General features: G+C 42.7%; 1 protein-coding gene across 5 annotated transcripts in view; it reads right to left on the minus strand.

Moving 5' to 3' along the window:
- The window catches only part of Cast (calpastatin), a 116,509-nt gene extending 111,387 nt beyond the window's left edge, over positions 1 to 5,122 (minus strand). For 2 of the 5 annotated variants that reach the window (XM_006517059.1, XM_006517056.2), the window contains exon 1: positions 4,684 to 5,122. In XM_006517059.1, the coding sequence (XP_006517122.1) occupies positions 4,684 to 4,758 (75 nt within the window). In that variant the 5' untranslated portion in view covers positions 4,759 to 5,122. Of the gene's footprint in view, positions 1 to 4,066; positions 4,240 to 4,683 lie in introns of those variants that run through there. The other 3 variants (XM_011244466.3, NM_001301153.1, NM_009817.4) reach the window with 3 other exon arrangements.
- Positions 5,123 to 13,802: the final 8,680 nt, after the last annotated feature.

Raw genomic sequence — 13,802 nt, forward strand, 5'->3', positions numbered from 1 at the left:
CACATTATGGCATACTGAACCTGCCCCCTCCCAACACACACACACACACACACACACACAACTCCTGAATTAAATGGTTGTTCATCTGAAGTGGTAGCGTATACAACCAAGACTCTTTACTGGATGGAACAGTTTTTAACAGTTTTATTAACTAATGAGACTCCTTTCCAATTTATGGTAGTCATAGTGTTTCTTCATAAGTTTTCATAAAAGGAAAATGAAACATCTTGAGGAACAAAACTTTACTGTCATGCTAATAAGATTTGGATCCTAAAAGTATTCTGAAGTGGGGAAATGGAATTCTGACTGAGACACCCTGCTGGTGCTGATGTAGCCTGCTTAGAACTAACTACCAGTTGTCTGTCCACCTTCGACTCTCAAATAACCACCCTCTGTTTCCAACTCAGAGAGCCTCACCACTCTTTGAAAACCACCTGAATAATATAATTAACTTTCTGAGAAGTTTTAAAAACGGATTAAAGAACAATATCATCATATGTTACTCAGTTTAAAAGGCTTTTATGCAATGGAAAAAAATGCTCCATTCAGGGAGTGCCAACCAAAAAAATAAAAAAAATGTGACATTTGACCTCTTTATTCTTATTGCTTGCCTTAAATACTATAGCCTTTGTGCAGACCTCCCTCATAATTTTGCCTTCCCCTCCCCAAATCCATTACAACCAAGTTGTCTGCTCTGCCATGGGAAGTCTGCAACACTTTGTCCAGCCGAGCAGGACGGTGGAGCCTTCCGAATGATTGAGTACCTTGACTGTGCTCTCACTGAGGCCAGGAATCTAATTAAAGTAAGAAACCCCTTTAATTATCACAGGACAGTAAAAATCAATGTATGACTCAGGAATCTGACGACTTATGTAAGCCAGTTATACTAAGTTCTGATAATTATGATGCTCACCAGATATATTCTTTAAAAGAAGCTTTTTAAACATTTCATGAACTCAGTTTTTACCACAATCAAAAATATCCAGATGCTGATGGTAATCAGTGTGAAAATGGACAATATTATGTTTCCTTGGTTGGCTTTCCAGGTAGCATGCTCTTAAATGACATATCTTGACATTACCCTACTTTATTCTGTATTAAGTTAGATCATTCACATTATTTTTACTATTTAAAGAATCCTACTAAGAATATCCTAATTATAGGATTCACTAGACGTAGTCTACAAGGATGTGTGTGTGGAAACTGGCTCCAGAAACCTTTTGGAAAATCAAATCCTGCAGAAGCTCAAATGGCTTGGAGAGGAATTTGTACAGACTTTGCATGCCTTGAAGAAGCAAATTATATTATGTATATTTTTGAGAGAAAGTACTACATTTCATTCTCAAAATGATGTGTGATCACTTATAGATAAGCTATAAAATACAAACAAACAAACAAACAAAATAAAATAGCATGTTTGCATCTAACTTTCTCACTGTCCCTGTGTGCTTTATGATATACAATATTAAGGCATATCAACAGTTTTATATTATACTATTTTGGAAATAATGACAAAAGTAATTGATACATGTTCAGTAAAGATTCAATTTTTAAAAAATCGTTTTTGATTGATGTGATAAAAGGGTTCAACTGCAAACCTTTATTCATAGGCACATAAACAAACAAACTACTCATATACAAATTGCACATATAAAAATATGTACACATATTTTATATATACACAGAATATAGGGCATATATGCACACATACATACACACATATATCTATATATAGATATATTATATATAGATATATATTTATATATAGATATATATATTAAAAGTTGGCTGTGTGAACCATTGGAGAGAGATTTGTACAGACTTTGCATACCTTGAAGAGGCAAATTATATATGTATATTTTTGAAAGTACTACATTTCATTCTCAAAATAATCTATGATCACTTACAGATAAGCTGTAAAAAACACAAACAAACAAACAAACAAACAAACAAAAAAGAAGGTTAGGAACAAGCCCCTTAGAGCTTTTTTCCTACCTGATGCTATTCCACTAGCCACAGTGGCAAGTGAAAGCTCTGCAATGTGGGAAGTGTGAATTGTGAGGTACTGTGAGTATACATGCATAGCACAGCCAGGTTTTTGAGTAATTAACACAAACAAAGAGGTGACTCGTTATTTTTAGCACATGATTACATGCTTGAATGTCACCTAGGACAGAGCCAGTGAAGAACAATTCTACTAACATTAACTTGATTTCTTAAAATATTTTTGTTAATGCGACTGTTAAAAAAATTTTTTTAAAGCCCTTTGGGTCTCACAGTACATTTCTCCTGGGGAAAAGTCAAAGCTTGATCCCAGGCATGCTGAAAATTATAGAAAGTTAGCACCAAACAGAAATCTTAAATAATAATCCCCAAACTGGCTTATAATGGCTACTGCAGCAGAAACATCGAAGTGTCTAACATGGTTCAGAGGGTACTAAAAGCGAAGATTTAAGCTAGCGTCTAAGTAACCTGGCACAATTTCCTTTAGACAGTGCCAAGCTTGGACAGAGGAATCTGATGTTAGTTGAACATCTGCCACCCATATTTGCCGATAATTTAATGAGTGCATCTTGATAAGAATTCTGGAACAATCATGACTCAAAGCAAACCTTTGCTCTTAGCACATTAATAAAACTATATACAGGAAGAACAACAATATCAACCAACCAGAGCCCCCCCCCCCCAGCTCCCTAGGACTAAACCACCACCAAAGAGTACACATGGAGGGACCCAGGGCTCCAGCTGAATATGTAGCACACGACAGTCTTGTCTGGCATCAATGGGAGGAGAGGCCCTTGTTCCTGTAGAGGACGGATGCCCCAGTGTAGGGGAACCTTAGGGCTGTGAGGCAGGAGTGGGTGTGTGGGTGGTGGAGCTCCCTCATAGACGCAGGGGTGGGGGGATGGGATAGAGGGTTTGCAGAGGGGAAACCAGGAAGGGGGAATAACAGTTGAAATGTAAATAAATAAAATAATCAATAAAATATATAAAATAAATAAAACTATACATTTAAATAGCACAGAAAAGTGTGAGGAAGAACTTTCCCAAAGAAACATCACTGAAAACATGTATGTGGCATGTCATCTCCTGCTGAATCTAGTCCTTATGGAGACATCTGCTATTTTACAGATATGGAAACACATTTACAAAGACTGACACATTGAAATCATTGCCACTTGAGTTAAGAACTCTACAGTGCACCGGAAGGCTAGCACACCTAGATGATCAATCAGTCCTCGATGCCTACTTTCTAATTCTAACCCCAGGTTTCTAGTTGCAAAGATTATCTGGTTATTGCATCTTTTTTCCATACCACTTACTGGGAGGAAGGAAGATTTTGAAATTCTCGCCATAAATCAACTTATGACTCTCTGTAACCACAGGGTTTGTGAACTCTTTTGTTTTTGTTGGTTTTTTAAAAAAATGTAATGCTAAAACTATGCTTCCTGGTTTCAAAACATTACAAGTTCCAGCTTGATTGGGTATAACATACTTGGTAGGACAGACGTTCAGTGCACTAACCAAAAGGAACACGTTTGTCCTCTTATAAAGTTATATAGAGTAGTGAGCTATACTCATTTCTCTCTCCCCATCCCCCGCCCCTGAAAATTGATCAGTTGTTCCCTGATGGTTTTTTTTTTCTTTCCCATTCTCCACCCTCCTCTTTCGAGTTTGAAACTGCTTGACCATTCTTTTCTTTGTAAGTTTTTTATCTTTACTTAGCAGTTGAAAAACTAAACCTGGGCTACAGTGCCTCCCTCTTGTCTACCTATCCAGGTATGTGTTCCAAAGGGCGGAACTAAGGATTGCTGTCCATTCAATTTGGGAACGCGAGCTGAGCTTGGTGCAGCTCGCCGCCCAGACTGTACCGCCCAGAGCGCCCAGTCCGGATTACCACTGAAAGTAGAGCCTTCTGCTTCTGCCCGAGCTTAATCAGAAGTTCTTCAAGGAGGTCTCACCGGGTCCCTGCCCTTGACCCTCCAACTTCTGGACGTGGTTCCTCTACTTCCTAGAGGAGCGAGGTAAATACACTTCCTTCCCAGACCTTGCCCCTTCTATTTACCGTCTTGTACCACCAACTTGCGAATGCCATCGCGACAACCCTGACTTGCTCCGCTGGGAACCTCTCGAGAACGCAGAACGTGCACCACGATGACACTCTGCTTGGCTGGGACCCGGCTGACACCGCACAGGACACAGCTGCCGGGTGGGAGGGCACAAGGGGAAAGAGCGACAGGGCCCGCCCAAGCTAGCGTGGTCCCGCCCCATCCCAAAGCTAATTAGGAAAGAGGTGTGTGTCAGTTTTTCAGCTGCCACTCCCTAAATGGAGGGCTAGGGTTGGGGGCGCGGGGGTGACTTCACACGGAGGTCAGAACTCTTCTGCCCAGCCACAGGAGCCCACTCCGGAGGTCCCAAGTCAACTTTATTCTGCCTCCATGCCCATGCTCACTGCCTGGGTCTCACTAGCCCGCTTTGCTCCAGGAGTCCCTCCACCCAACTCCTGCCACTACCCAATTCGGAGAGCCTTTAGCCACCTGCTTGCCCGCAGGCATGGAGTTCTGATCTCTTTCCCACTCTGGAAGGTGCAAAGAGGGGCAACGCCCCGAGACTGCGGCGGGACACTCCAGGACTTAGGCCTTTTGCCGCTTGCCCCGCGGCTCAGTCTGGAGTACGACTCACCTCCTGGGTGTGGCGAGCTGCCGCGCCGCGACTGGGCCTGGGAGAGGCGGCAGGCTTCGGGCCGGGCTGGGACATTTTTCGGTGAAGCCGCTGCGGGCGCAGCTTCCGGGAAAACGCAGCGAAATTGTTTGCGGGGGGGAGGGAGGAGCGGGCAGCCACCTCGGGACAGGAGGAGCGGGACAGCTCAGTGAGGCAGCTTTTCCGACCCAGCCCTGAGCCCTCGCCCAGCTCAGTTAGGCCCTCCCCTTCCTGCCCTGGGCTCACTGCAGAGAGCCCAACTTCTCAGCAACCCAGAGCTGAATTCAACACTGTCTGCTCAGGGTTTGTAAAACAAGACCCTCCCCCAGACTAGCCCCCAAGCTGCAGGGTTCTCAGTGAATCGCAAATAGGGGAAGCTGGAGATTGCAGTTCCCGGGTGGAGTTGTCCAGACCAATCTAGTGATTGTGCAACCAGAGAGCTGGACTGGGGCGTGGCCTAGACCCCTTTTTCTAAGAATTTGAAGAATTAGACACTTCTTTGCAGTCTGTCACTAATTCAAATCTAGCCTAAATCTGAACTACAAATAAGAGAGAAGATCTTGAAAACAAATTGGTCTCTCAGTGTTCGTGTACTTGTGTGTGTGTTATATCCTGTGTTTGATTATTTATGTAGCCAATTCTGTAAATGTACTAAGGGTTTTCGAGCAGAAGCCTGCCTGCTCTAATGCAAATCAGCAGAGAATCACAGGTATTAAAGTCATCTTCCTTTCTGGAGCCTATGTTTCTGAGGTTGGGTTGGTTTTTGCCTTGGCTTCATTTTATGCAGTACTTCCTGTTTGGGGGCTGGAAGTGAAATTTAACAAACCTTTTGAGTGCTCATCCAAAGGGCCTGTCAGCCTACAGCTATTTATTGCTGGCTGGTGCCAGCCACAGAAAAGCCTGTGTCACCACAATAGCATTGCCATTTGTAGGCTTTGTCAACATGCTAGAGAGCTCGATTTTAGACAGTTGACAAGAAAGAAGCCACGTTGCATAACAAGATTTGCCATGCTATAAGGAGCTTGGATAAATAGAATTATGGTTGTCCAGTGTCCCTTCAATTTTAGGGATATGTCTCAACTTCTCACAAATGAATTAGCAATGTTCTTGGATTATATGCATTTCTTCTTGAAGTGCTATATGTACAATGTCACCAGTATTCCAAAGGACAGGCAGCAGTGCAAGAATGCATACAAAGAATTGGAACATTTTTGGTGTACAAACTGTCATTAGCAAAAATTGGTTGGTAGTATGCATCATTTATGTACAGAATGGGGGGAAGTGTTAGAGTGAAAAGAATGTCTTATGTTTTTCAACAGAATATTTAAGAATTGAATTTAAACCAGCTAATTTTGCATTTGTTGAGACTCTTCTATGTAAAGGGAGGAATAGTAGAGAAAAGGATAAGCAAAGATTAAAACTGGGACTCCTCTGGTATCCAGGAACTTTCAGGTTATCTGGATTCAGTTGGTTATTTTTTTTGGGTGGCAATGGGAAATATACAGATACATAATATACATAAATATACATAATATACATAAATAAAGACAAATGTGCTTTAGGAATATGGTGTTTCATGAGTGTTGTTGATTATAGACAAGGAGTGCCTGCTGGTACAGAGTGGACAGGAAGAGAAGAGGTAGAGACATTGCAGGAAATAAAGGGAACACTCTCATCTCCTTATCTGCTGAAGCTGAGGGTCTCTGTTATTACTTACTGACTACAATTTTGCCACATGACATGCTCATCAAAATTCATAAAATATAACAATGCTATTTCTCAGGCTTTGCTTGACTCAGTATTCATGTAAGTCAAGCATTGCTTCCCAGCACATTAATGGCCACAAGTAAACGCTAAAGTCAGAAGATGAAGTATTTCGCTTTGTAATTGAGAATTACTGAAACTATGGAAGGAAGGTCTTCACATGCAGGAATCTAGGATAATCCCTGCATAGATGGAGGCAGCATTTCCTGTAGCAATGTCTGTGAATATTACAACTATTTATTCTTTAAAAAAAAAATGGAGCAGCACTTTCTTGCTAAAGGAGGTATCTGAGACCTATGCTAAGAGATTGTATAATGCAACAAGATAAACAAAAGAGAAAACACACAGTCATGCAGAGGTCTTCCAAGGGATGCTGTAGGGTCCTGACAAGGGACATCTTGCCTTAGTGGAGCGATTGATAGTCAACCCAGGAGAGAGACTGCTCTGATCTGTTCTTTATCATGTGCATAATGCCAGTGAGTGGAGATCCTCTGCAAGACAGTCTTCATCTTTTACATCCTTTCATCCTCTCTTGTGGGGAGCGGGTGTGGCGGCAGTCCCAAAGGCGCCAGGGACTGCAGCTAAGTCATATGACTTGCACCTGACTTCCTCATATAAGACACAAACATCTTGAGTGCTGCGCAGGTGTACCAGGATACAGGTGAATCCAATTTGGTGGAGATTTGCCCCTGCTGCACTGATTAGCTGAAGCTGCGTGCCTGGTGAGGTGGCGTGGCCTGCTGTGCGTGGATGGGAACTGAGAGTATAAAAGAGTGAGAGGCCCAGGGTTCGGGGGAGATATAAACAAGGGAGATATAAACAAGGGAGATATAAACAAGAAGAAATAGGACTGAATAAACGTGTGCAGAAGGATCCTGTTGCAGCGTCGTTCTTGCTGGCGAGTTGGGGGCGCGCTCGAGAGTTGGTGCCGAAACCCGGGAAAAGAAACATCTTCAGGCAAGAGTGAAGACCCCCTGCTACAGGGAGGATTCAGAACTGCATAACGGGGAAGAAGGGGTTAATAAAGGTTCCTGTAAAACAGACTGTTGAGAAGGATCCGGCGTGGATTCAGAACTCTTCAGCTGGGGAACGGTACTGATGAAGAGAAAGAAGAAAGATGAAGACTGAATAAACTGCTGTTAGAAGGACTGGTGGTCGCGTCGTTCTTGCTGGTCGAGAGTGGGCGCGACAATTGGTGGCCCGTACGGGGAACCGACTCCCCCACCGAGTTCAGAACTTTCAGCAGTCAGTGGTTGCCGGCAGGGTAAGTTCAAGGTGAGTGAAACTTGCGACCCCAGGAGTTTGGGAAGGACCTCGGATAAAATAGAGGTGAGCATAAAGTTGCCAAGAAGTAGGCACAAAGTAACCCAGGAGTTTGGGAAGGACCTCGGATAAAATAGAGGCAAGCATAAAGTTGCCAGGAAGCAGGCACAAGGTAACGAAAGGTTCCCGGCTTTGGGACAAGTTAAGGTTCCCGGTTTGGGGACAAGTTAAGGAACTATGATAACCTCAGTGTAGTGATCAATAGATCCTCGCTGTGTAGTTATGCTTTTTTCTCCCATTGACCCTTTGTGGGTAGGTCTGATAGTTTTGGTCTTGTTTGTTCTGATATATGGACTCTGTTACTGTTTGAAACTGTGTGTAGAGGCAGTCAAGACAGGTCAGAAAATCCTTACAGAGCAACAAGAAAGTATGTCGGAAAAGGAGAAGGGCTTAAAAAGAAAAAGGAAAAAGAAAGGAGACACAGTGTTATCAGGTGGACAGAAAGGACAAAATAAAAGAGCCGAGGTGGAGGAGGAAGGCGAATTAGCTTCTGTGCCTCCTCCCTATGCCTCCTCAGCAGCCACCTATAGGTGGACCTTCTGTCCAGAGATTTGGCGTATTGACTCCCCAGATGGACACAAGGTGATTGAGGTTATGGTCTCATCACCACGAGGTATTGTGTCCATCCCCCTGGGGATCGACAGGATCAGGTGTTGACGTGGGCGAGAGGGTCTGTTTGTGTGTTTCCACAGGACCAGATGGAACCTCTTTGGGTGCCGGAGAGATTGGTGAGACGCTGCAAGAATGAGGCTCCTGATCCAGTTGCCCCTGTGGATGTGGTGGATGATCCCACAAGCACAAAGGATGGAGCCGAGATGGGAGATCCTTTCGGTATTGCAGAAGCCGATACCAGCTCGACATGACGTTCAAATTTTTCCACGCTTTTTGATCCCTGAATTCCCCTTAAAGAGATAGCCTCTCTGGCTATCTATCCCTTGCTTCAGGGAAGATGAGCGGGGGTGAGAGCCCTGGGATGTATGCTTGTTATAGTGTGTGTGTGTTTTGTGTTGGGCACATGTGTTAGGTGCAGAGTGTGCGGCCCGCACTTTCGCCATGGTAGCGTAGGCTTTTGCTGCAGTGGAGGCGGGACAATCTCCTCAGATTTGGTTTGCCGCTCTAAAAGAAATTATGCTGCGTTATGCCGTGGGGTGCGAGGCTAAGCACTGCACAGAGGATAGCTTGCTGTTGGCATCCTGTGGAAGGCACGTCTGATTGCATGAAGGTTCAGTGTCCTAGTTCCCTTCCCCTAGGAAAAACGACACGGGAGCTGGCCAAGACCTCTCTGGGTGATGAGCCTAAGGGATGGTTTTGTGTAGGGCCCCTATGCTTGCACACTGGGGATCAGACCTCTACCTTCACCCATGAGGCTTGCTTGCAGCAATTAAGATCTGGCCATAGATTAATTAACATCCTGGCCTTTTGATGCACCTGCCGCAAGCAAAACACAATCTCCCCAGGAGTGGCTTGGCATGATTGAGAGGTAGTCAGTGATAAGACTCCCTGGGCATGTCACCAACCTAAGACAGGGATCAAACCAATGCTGTTTGTCACCCAAGGACGGGTAAGGGGCATGGTTGCAAGGGGCTATCTACAGACATTCTCTCTGCCAAAAAAGAAAAAAGGGGGAATTGTGGGGAGCGGGTGTGGCGGCAGTCCCAAAGGCGCCAGGGACTGCAGCTAAGTCATATGACTTGCACCTGACTTCCTCATATAAGACACAAACATCTTGAGTGCTGCGCAGGTGTACCAGGATACAGGTGAATCCAATTTGGTGGAGATTTGCCCCTGCTGCACTGATTAGCTGAAGCTGCGTGCCTGGTGAGGTGGCGTGGCCTGCTGTGCGTGGATGGGAACTGAGAGTATAAAAGAGTGAGAGGCCCAGGGTTCGGGGGAGATATAAACAAGGGAGATATAAACAAGGGAGATATAAACAAGAAGAAATAGGACTGAATAAACGTGTGCAGAAGGATCCTGTTGCAGCGTCGTTCTTGCTGGCGAGTTGGGGGCGCGCTCGAGACTCTCTGATTCAGAAACTTATCACTTTTCATTAGGAAATGGATAAAAATGAGAACAGGAAAGAAATAAAGGAGCTGAGAGGGAACTTTAGGAGTAGAAGGAAACTGATAGAACATTAGATTCTAGAAGCCAAGGCAAGGGGGAATTCCCAAAGACTAGGTTGGCCCAAGATATGGGTTATATATGCAAAAGATGTAGTCCAAAGATTACAACAGGCAAGGAAGAGTCCAGTGGAATCTGACAGCTAGGAGTTTGTATTTGTTTTGTTTGTGTGTGTTTTTTTAATTCAGAGGGCAAGTAAAATTAAGAATTAAAGGTAAATTTGAGGCACACAACATCTGGAAGTCCCTTCTTTTTTTTTTTGTTTTTTTGTTTTTTTCGGTTTTGTTTTGTTGTTTTTTTCAAGCCAGGGTTTCTCTGTATAGCCCTGGCTGTCCTGGAACTCACTCTGTAGATCAGGCTGGCTTCGAACTCAGAAATCCGCCTGCCTGTGCCTCCCAAGTGCTGGGATTAAAGGCTTGGGCCATCACGCCCGGCTGGAAGTCCCTTTTCACTTTAGGAAGTGTTTATTTCTACATCATCTCACATCCCTGCAAAAGAAGCACTGCCAGAAAACTTGGACCTTCCAGATGACATGCAGTGTGTTACAGTAGCCAGGAAGTTTCCTGATAAGTTTTCTTTTTACTTCCTTTTAGCCAGGTTCACACGGCTCTACAGTTACTGTTTCCTGAAAGGAAAGAAGGAGGAGGAGGAGGAGGAGGAGGAGGAGGAGGAGGAGGAGGAGGAGGAGGAGAAAGAAGGAGAAGAAGAAGAAGAAGAATCTTCCGAATAGGCAGGCTAATTGCACAACAGGCACATCTCTCACAGTTTCTTCTCCTTTACCTCATGCAATAAGCATGTGCTTGAAGCGTATCAGTGTTAAATTCCCCTAAAGCATGATTTCTCTGGTAAAATCTATGCACAAGAGAGAGGAAAGTGTGTCTTCCTTGTAGAATTATGGGGAGACCATAGGAGCCTTGTGGTACTTCTCTCAGGTCACCCACTCTCATCAAGGATACAGAGAAAATAAGTAGAGGAAAAAGTACTGATACAGAAGAGCAAAGGAAGAAGAAAGAATAATGACAAAAAGCAGCTTTTCATTGGCACTGTGGCCAAGCTAAAACTCAAGTCATACAGTACCTACAGCTAAGTCCTTAAGAGTTTATTGCTCGTGAGTTATTCTCTGCTTTGCTCCAGATCAAAAACAAAACACAAATGCCACAAACTGCTATTACATGCTCCTTTTGTTATGGCAGTTCTCTCTGCTTCTTGCTTCTGTGAACCAAAAAGGACAGTTTCAATCTTCTTCTCAGGAGTCCTCTTGGAATGGACACTTGAGGACACTTGAGGTGAGATAGAGACACAGAGGGAGAGGTTGAGCCTGGTCCATTAGGTGTCTTAGATAACATTGTAGGATGGTATAATGGACACTCATTTAGTCTCTGACTGGGTCTGGAGAACAGGAGCTGACCCTTGGATATACATGGAAAAGACAATCACTGACTATTATTTTTGATGAGGAGATATCAACTCCCAAAATAGGTTAACAGATAAGGTCTGTCTCCTGGAAGCATTCCTGGGAACTAGAGCCATGTCTCTGTTACTGCTGGAGCATATCAGAATGGCTTGTTCCATCTAATACACTACCCACTGCTACCCAGCACCATAAAACCTAGTAAATAAAAATGTGAGAGGGAATACACATCACAGAAGCCTGTTTTCAGACTGCTTCATCATGGAGTATTGGGAATGAAAACATTGCCCAGTTAATTAGATTTTTACCCCTTTTCTACAATGATATCTGCATTTCGTTTGGCAAGTGGAGGTCACTGAAGAATAATTTGATTCATAGAGTAGCCATGTGGTTAGTATTACCATCTAGGGTTACAGTAACAACTTTGCAGCTGTGAATTGCTAAAACTGATAGAACATAAAAGATACATAAAAATTCTACTTCTAGTTTTGGCCAATGGTAATAACACAAAACAATGTTATAAATACTTATGAATCTGGCATTAGGTAGAGGAATCTAGCACTTTCTGCTTATTAGGAAACCACATGAGCAGTCTGTCTATGTGTTTGCCTTCTTTGGTAAGTTTTCTGAGGCTTGTAACTTTACATTCCCTGAGGTATGGAACTCTGGAAAGGGCTCCATTTTTAAGAGTCAGTATCTTTGCTGGGTCCATCTGAAGAGGGCTACTTGAGTCATCCCATCTCAGTGTTTATTGTCCTGGTGGTTGCTAGGTGCCAACAAGAGACAAGTTGGGAGCCTTCAATATGGCCTCCAAGGTCTGCAGAATCTGACTTGGAAAGACTAATCCATGTCTTCTTGCTACTAGATACTGGAAGGAACCAGACTTTCCTGGCATACTTTCACTTCCTTATTGTGACATTATGGTCCTCTAATTATGAAGAAAACAAAAGCATCCACAGTGTCACAAAACCCTGGGGTATTTATGCGCATTGAATTTGTTAATTATATCCAATGCAGACTCCAAAGCCTACAGTCTATTTCATAAACAGTTTTGTGTGTGTTATATATACTCATATATAGACAGAATGCCAATGATACACCCAGGTGATTGATGTGTCTGTGTGTGTGTGTGCATGCATATATATGAATCCTTGTGTTTAAGAATAAATTAAGGCAAAGAAAGGAAAGATGCCATTCAAAACAGTATTTATTGCTTTTCAAATTTGCACTATAGATTTAAAGATGAATGCAGAGAGAACTAGGAAAGCTTTTTTTTTTCTCAAGGGACTAGAGAATTAAATATTTAGAGTTGTGCTTGAAATTTGAAATTCTATTTTCTTGTTTGACACTTAAGTATTTGTTGATCAAACTTAGGTGATAAAATGTATAGATAATCTATACATAATCTTTTATCAATACATAATTTTTAATGAATAAATGAAAAATGATACAAATATGACACTGGAGAGAAACTACTGTTGACTTAGTTCTCCTCATGTCAACTATATGAATCAAACAAAGACCTTTTGTAGCCTGGACTCCTCAACAGTAGTCAGGGTTTCCTGAGGAAACTTGGGATGAGAGGAGGGCTCGCAGCATTCTACAGCACTGTGGAGGAGTCTCTTTGTATCTTTACAATGTTTTGTGTCAGAATTCCAGTGATGTGCCTGCCAGTTGTATGCATGCTCACTGCAGGATTGTGCCTTCTTGGTTTTGTTGTTGTTATTGTTATTGTCTATTTTTTAGAGCTTCTACTAGGCAGACACTATATGCTTTGAATAGATTCTCTAATTTCTTATCCTCCTGCAGTGTCTGCTTTGTTTTGTCATTTCCCATGAGAGAGAAGGGACAAAAAGATGCCACCAATATAGCCATTAATCTAGAATTTCCCTGTGATATTGGTTAAAAGCAACAGTTCTAATTACAGACTCAATTTATAGAAAAATATATTGAATCTCAGAGAGGTTCACTAAGTAGCCTAGTACCTCACATCTAACTCCCAGGACTGTGAATAAAACCTATTTTTTTTAAAACCTTCATCTAAAGACTATATCCTTTTTCTGTACAGAATTCTTCTTTCCATGGCCGCCTGGGGCAGGAACCAGATTACTACTGTCTTAGGGTTTTAAGAAGACACAGCACTCAGGTTGTGCAAGGTAGACCAATACTAAATCTTTCCCAACACTGGGTACAATGTTTGACTTTTCTTTACTTGAAAATTACAAGTGATTTCCAACCTGCAGCCTATTATTAGAATATTCATAGTGTAAGAATAACACACTTTAGGAGAGAATACACAATGACTGGGTCACAAGGACTATCTTTAAGAAAAGATAATTGATATAATTTCATTTTATCCTAAGCACTAAATAATGCACAATTAAAACCCTGGAGGAGAGAGATAAAGCAGAACTCAGTAACTTACAATACTTAATTATAAATTTGGCTACTGATGCTATCAGGCACACCCACAAATGGAAACCCA

The sequence above is a fragment of the Mus musculus genome, chromosome 13 (genome assembly GCF_000001635.26).
Source record: "Mus musculus strain C57BL/6J chromosome 13, GRCm38.p6 C57BL/6J".
NCBI classification, from domain to species: Eukaryota; Metazoa; Chordata; class Mammalia; order Rodentia; family Muridae; genus Mus; species Mus musculus.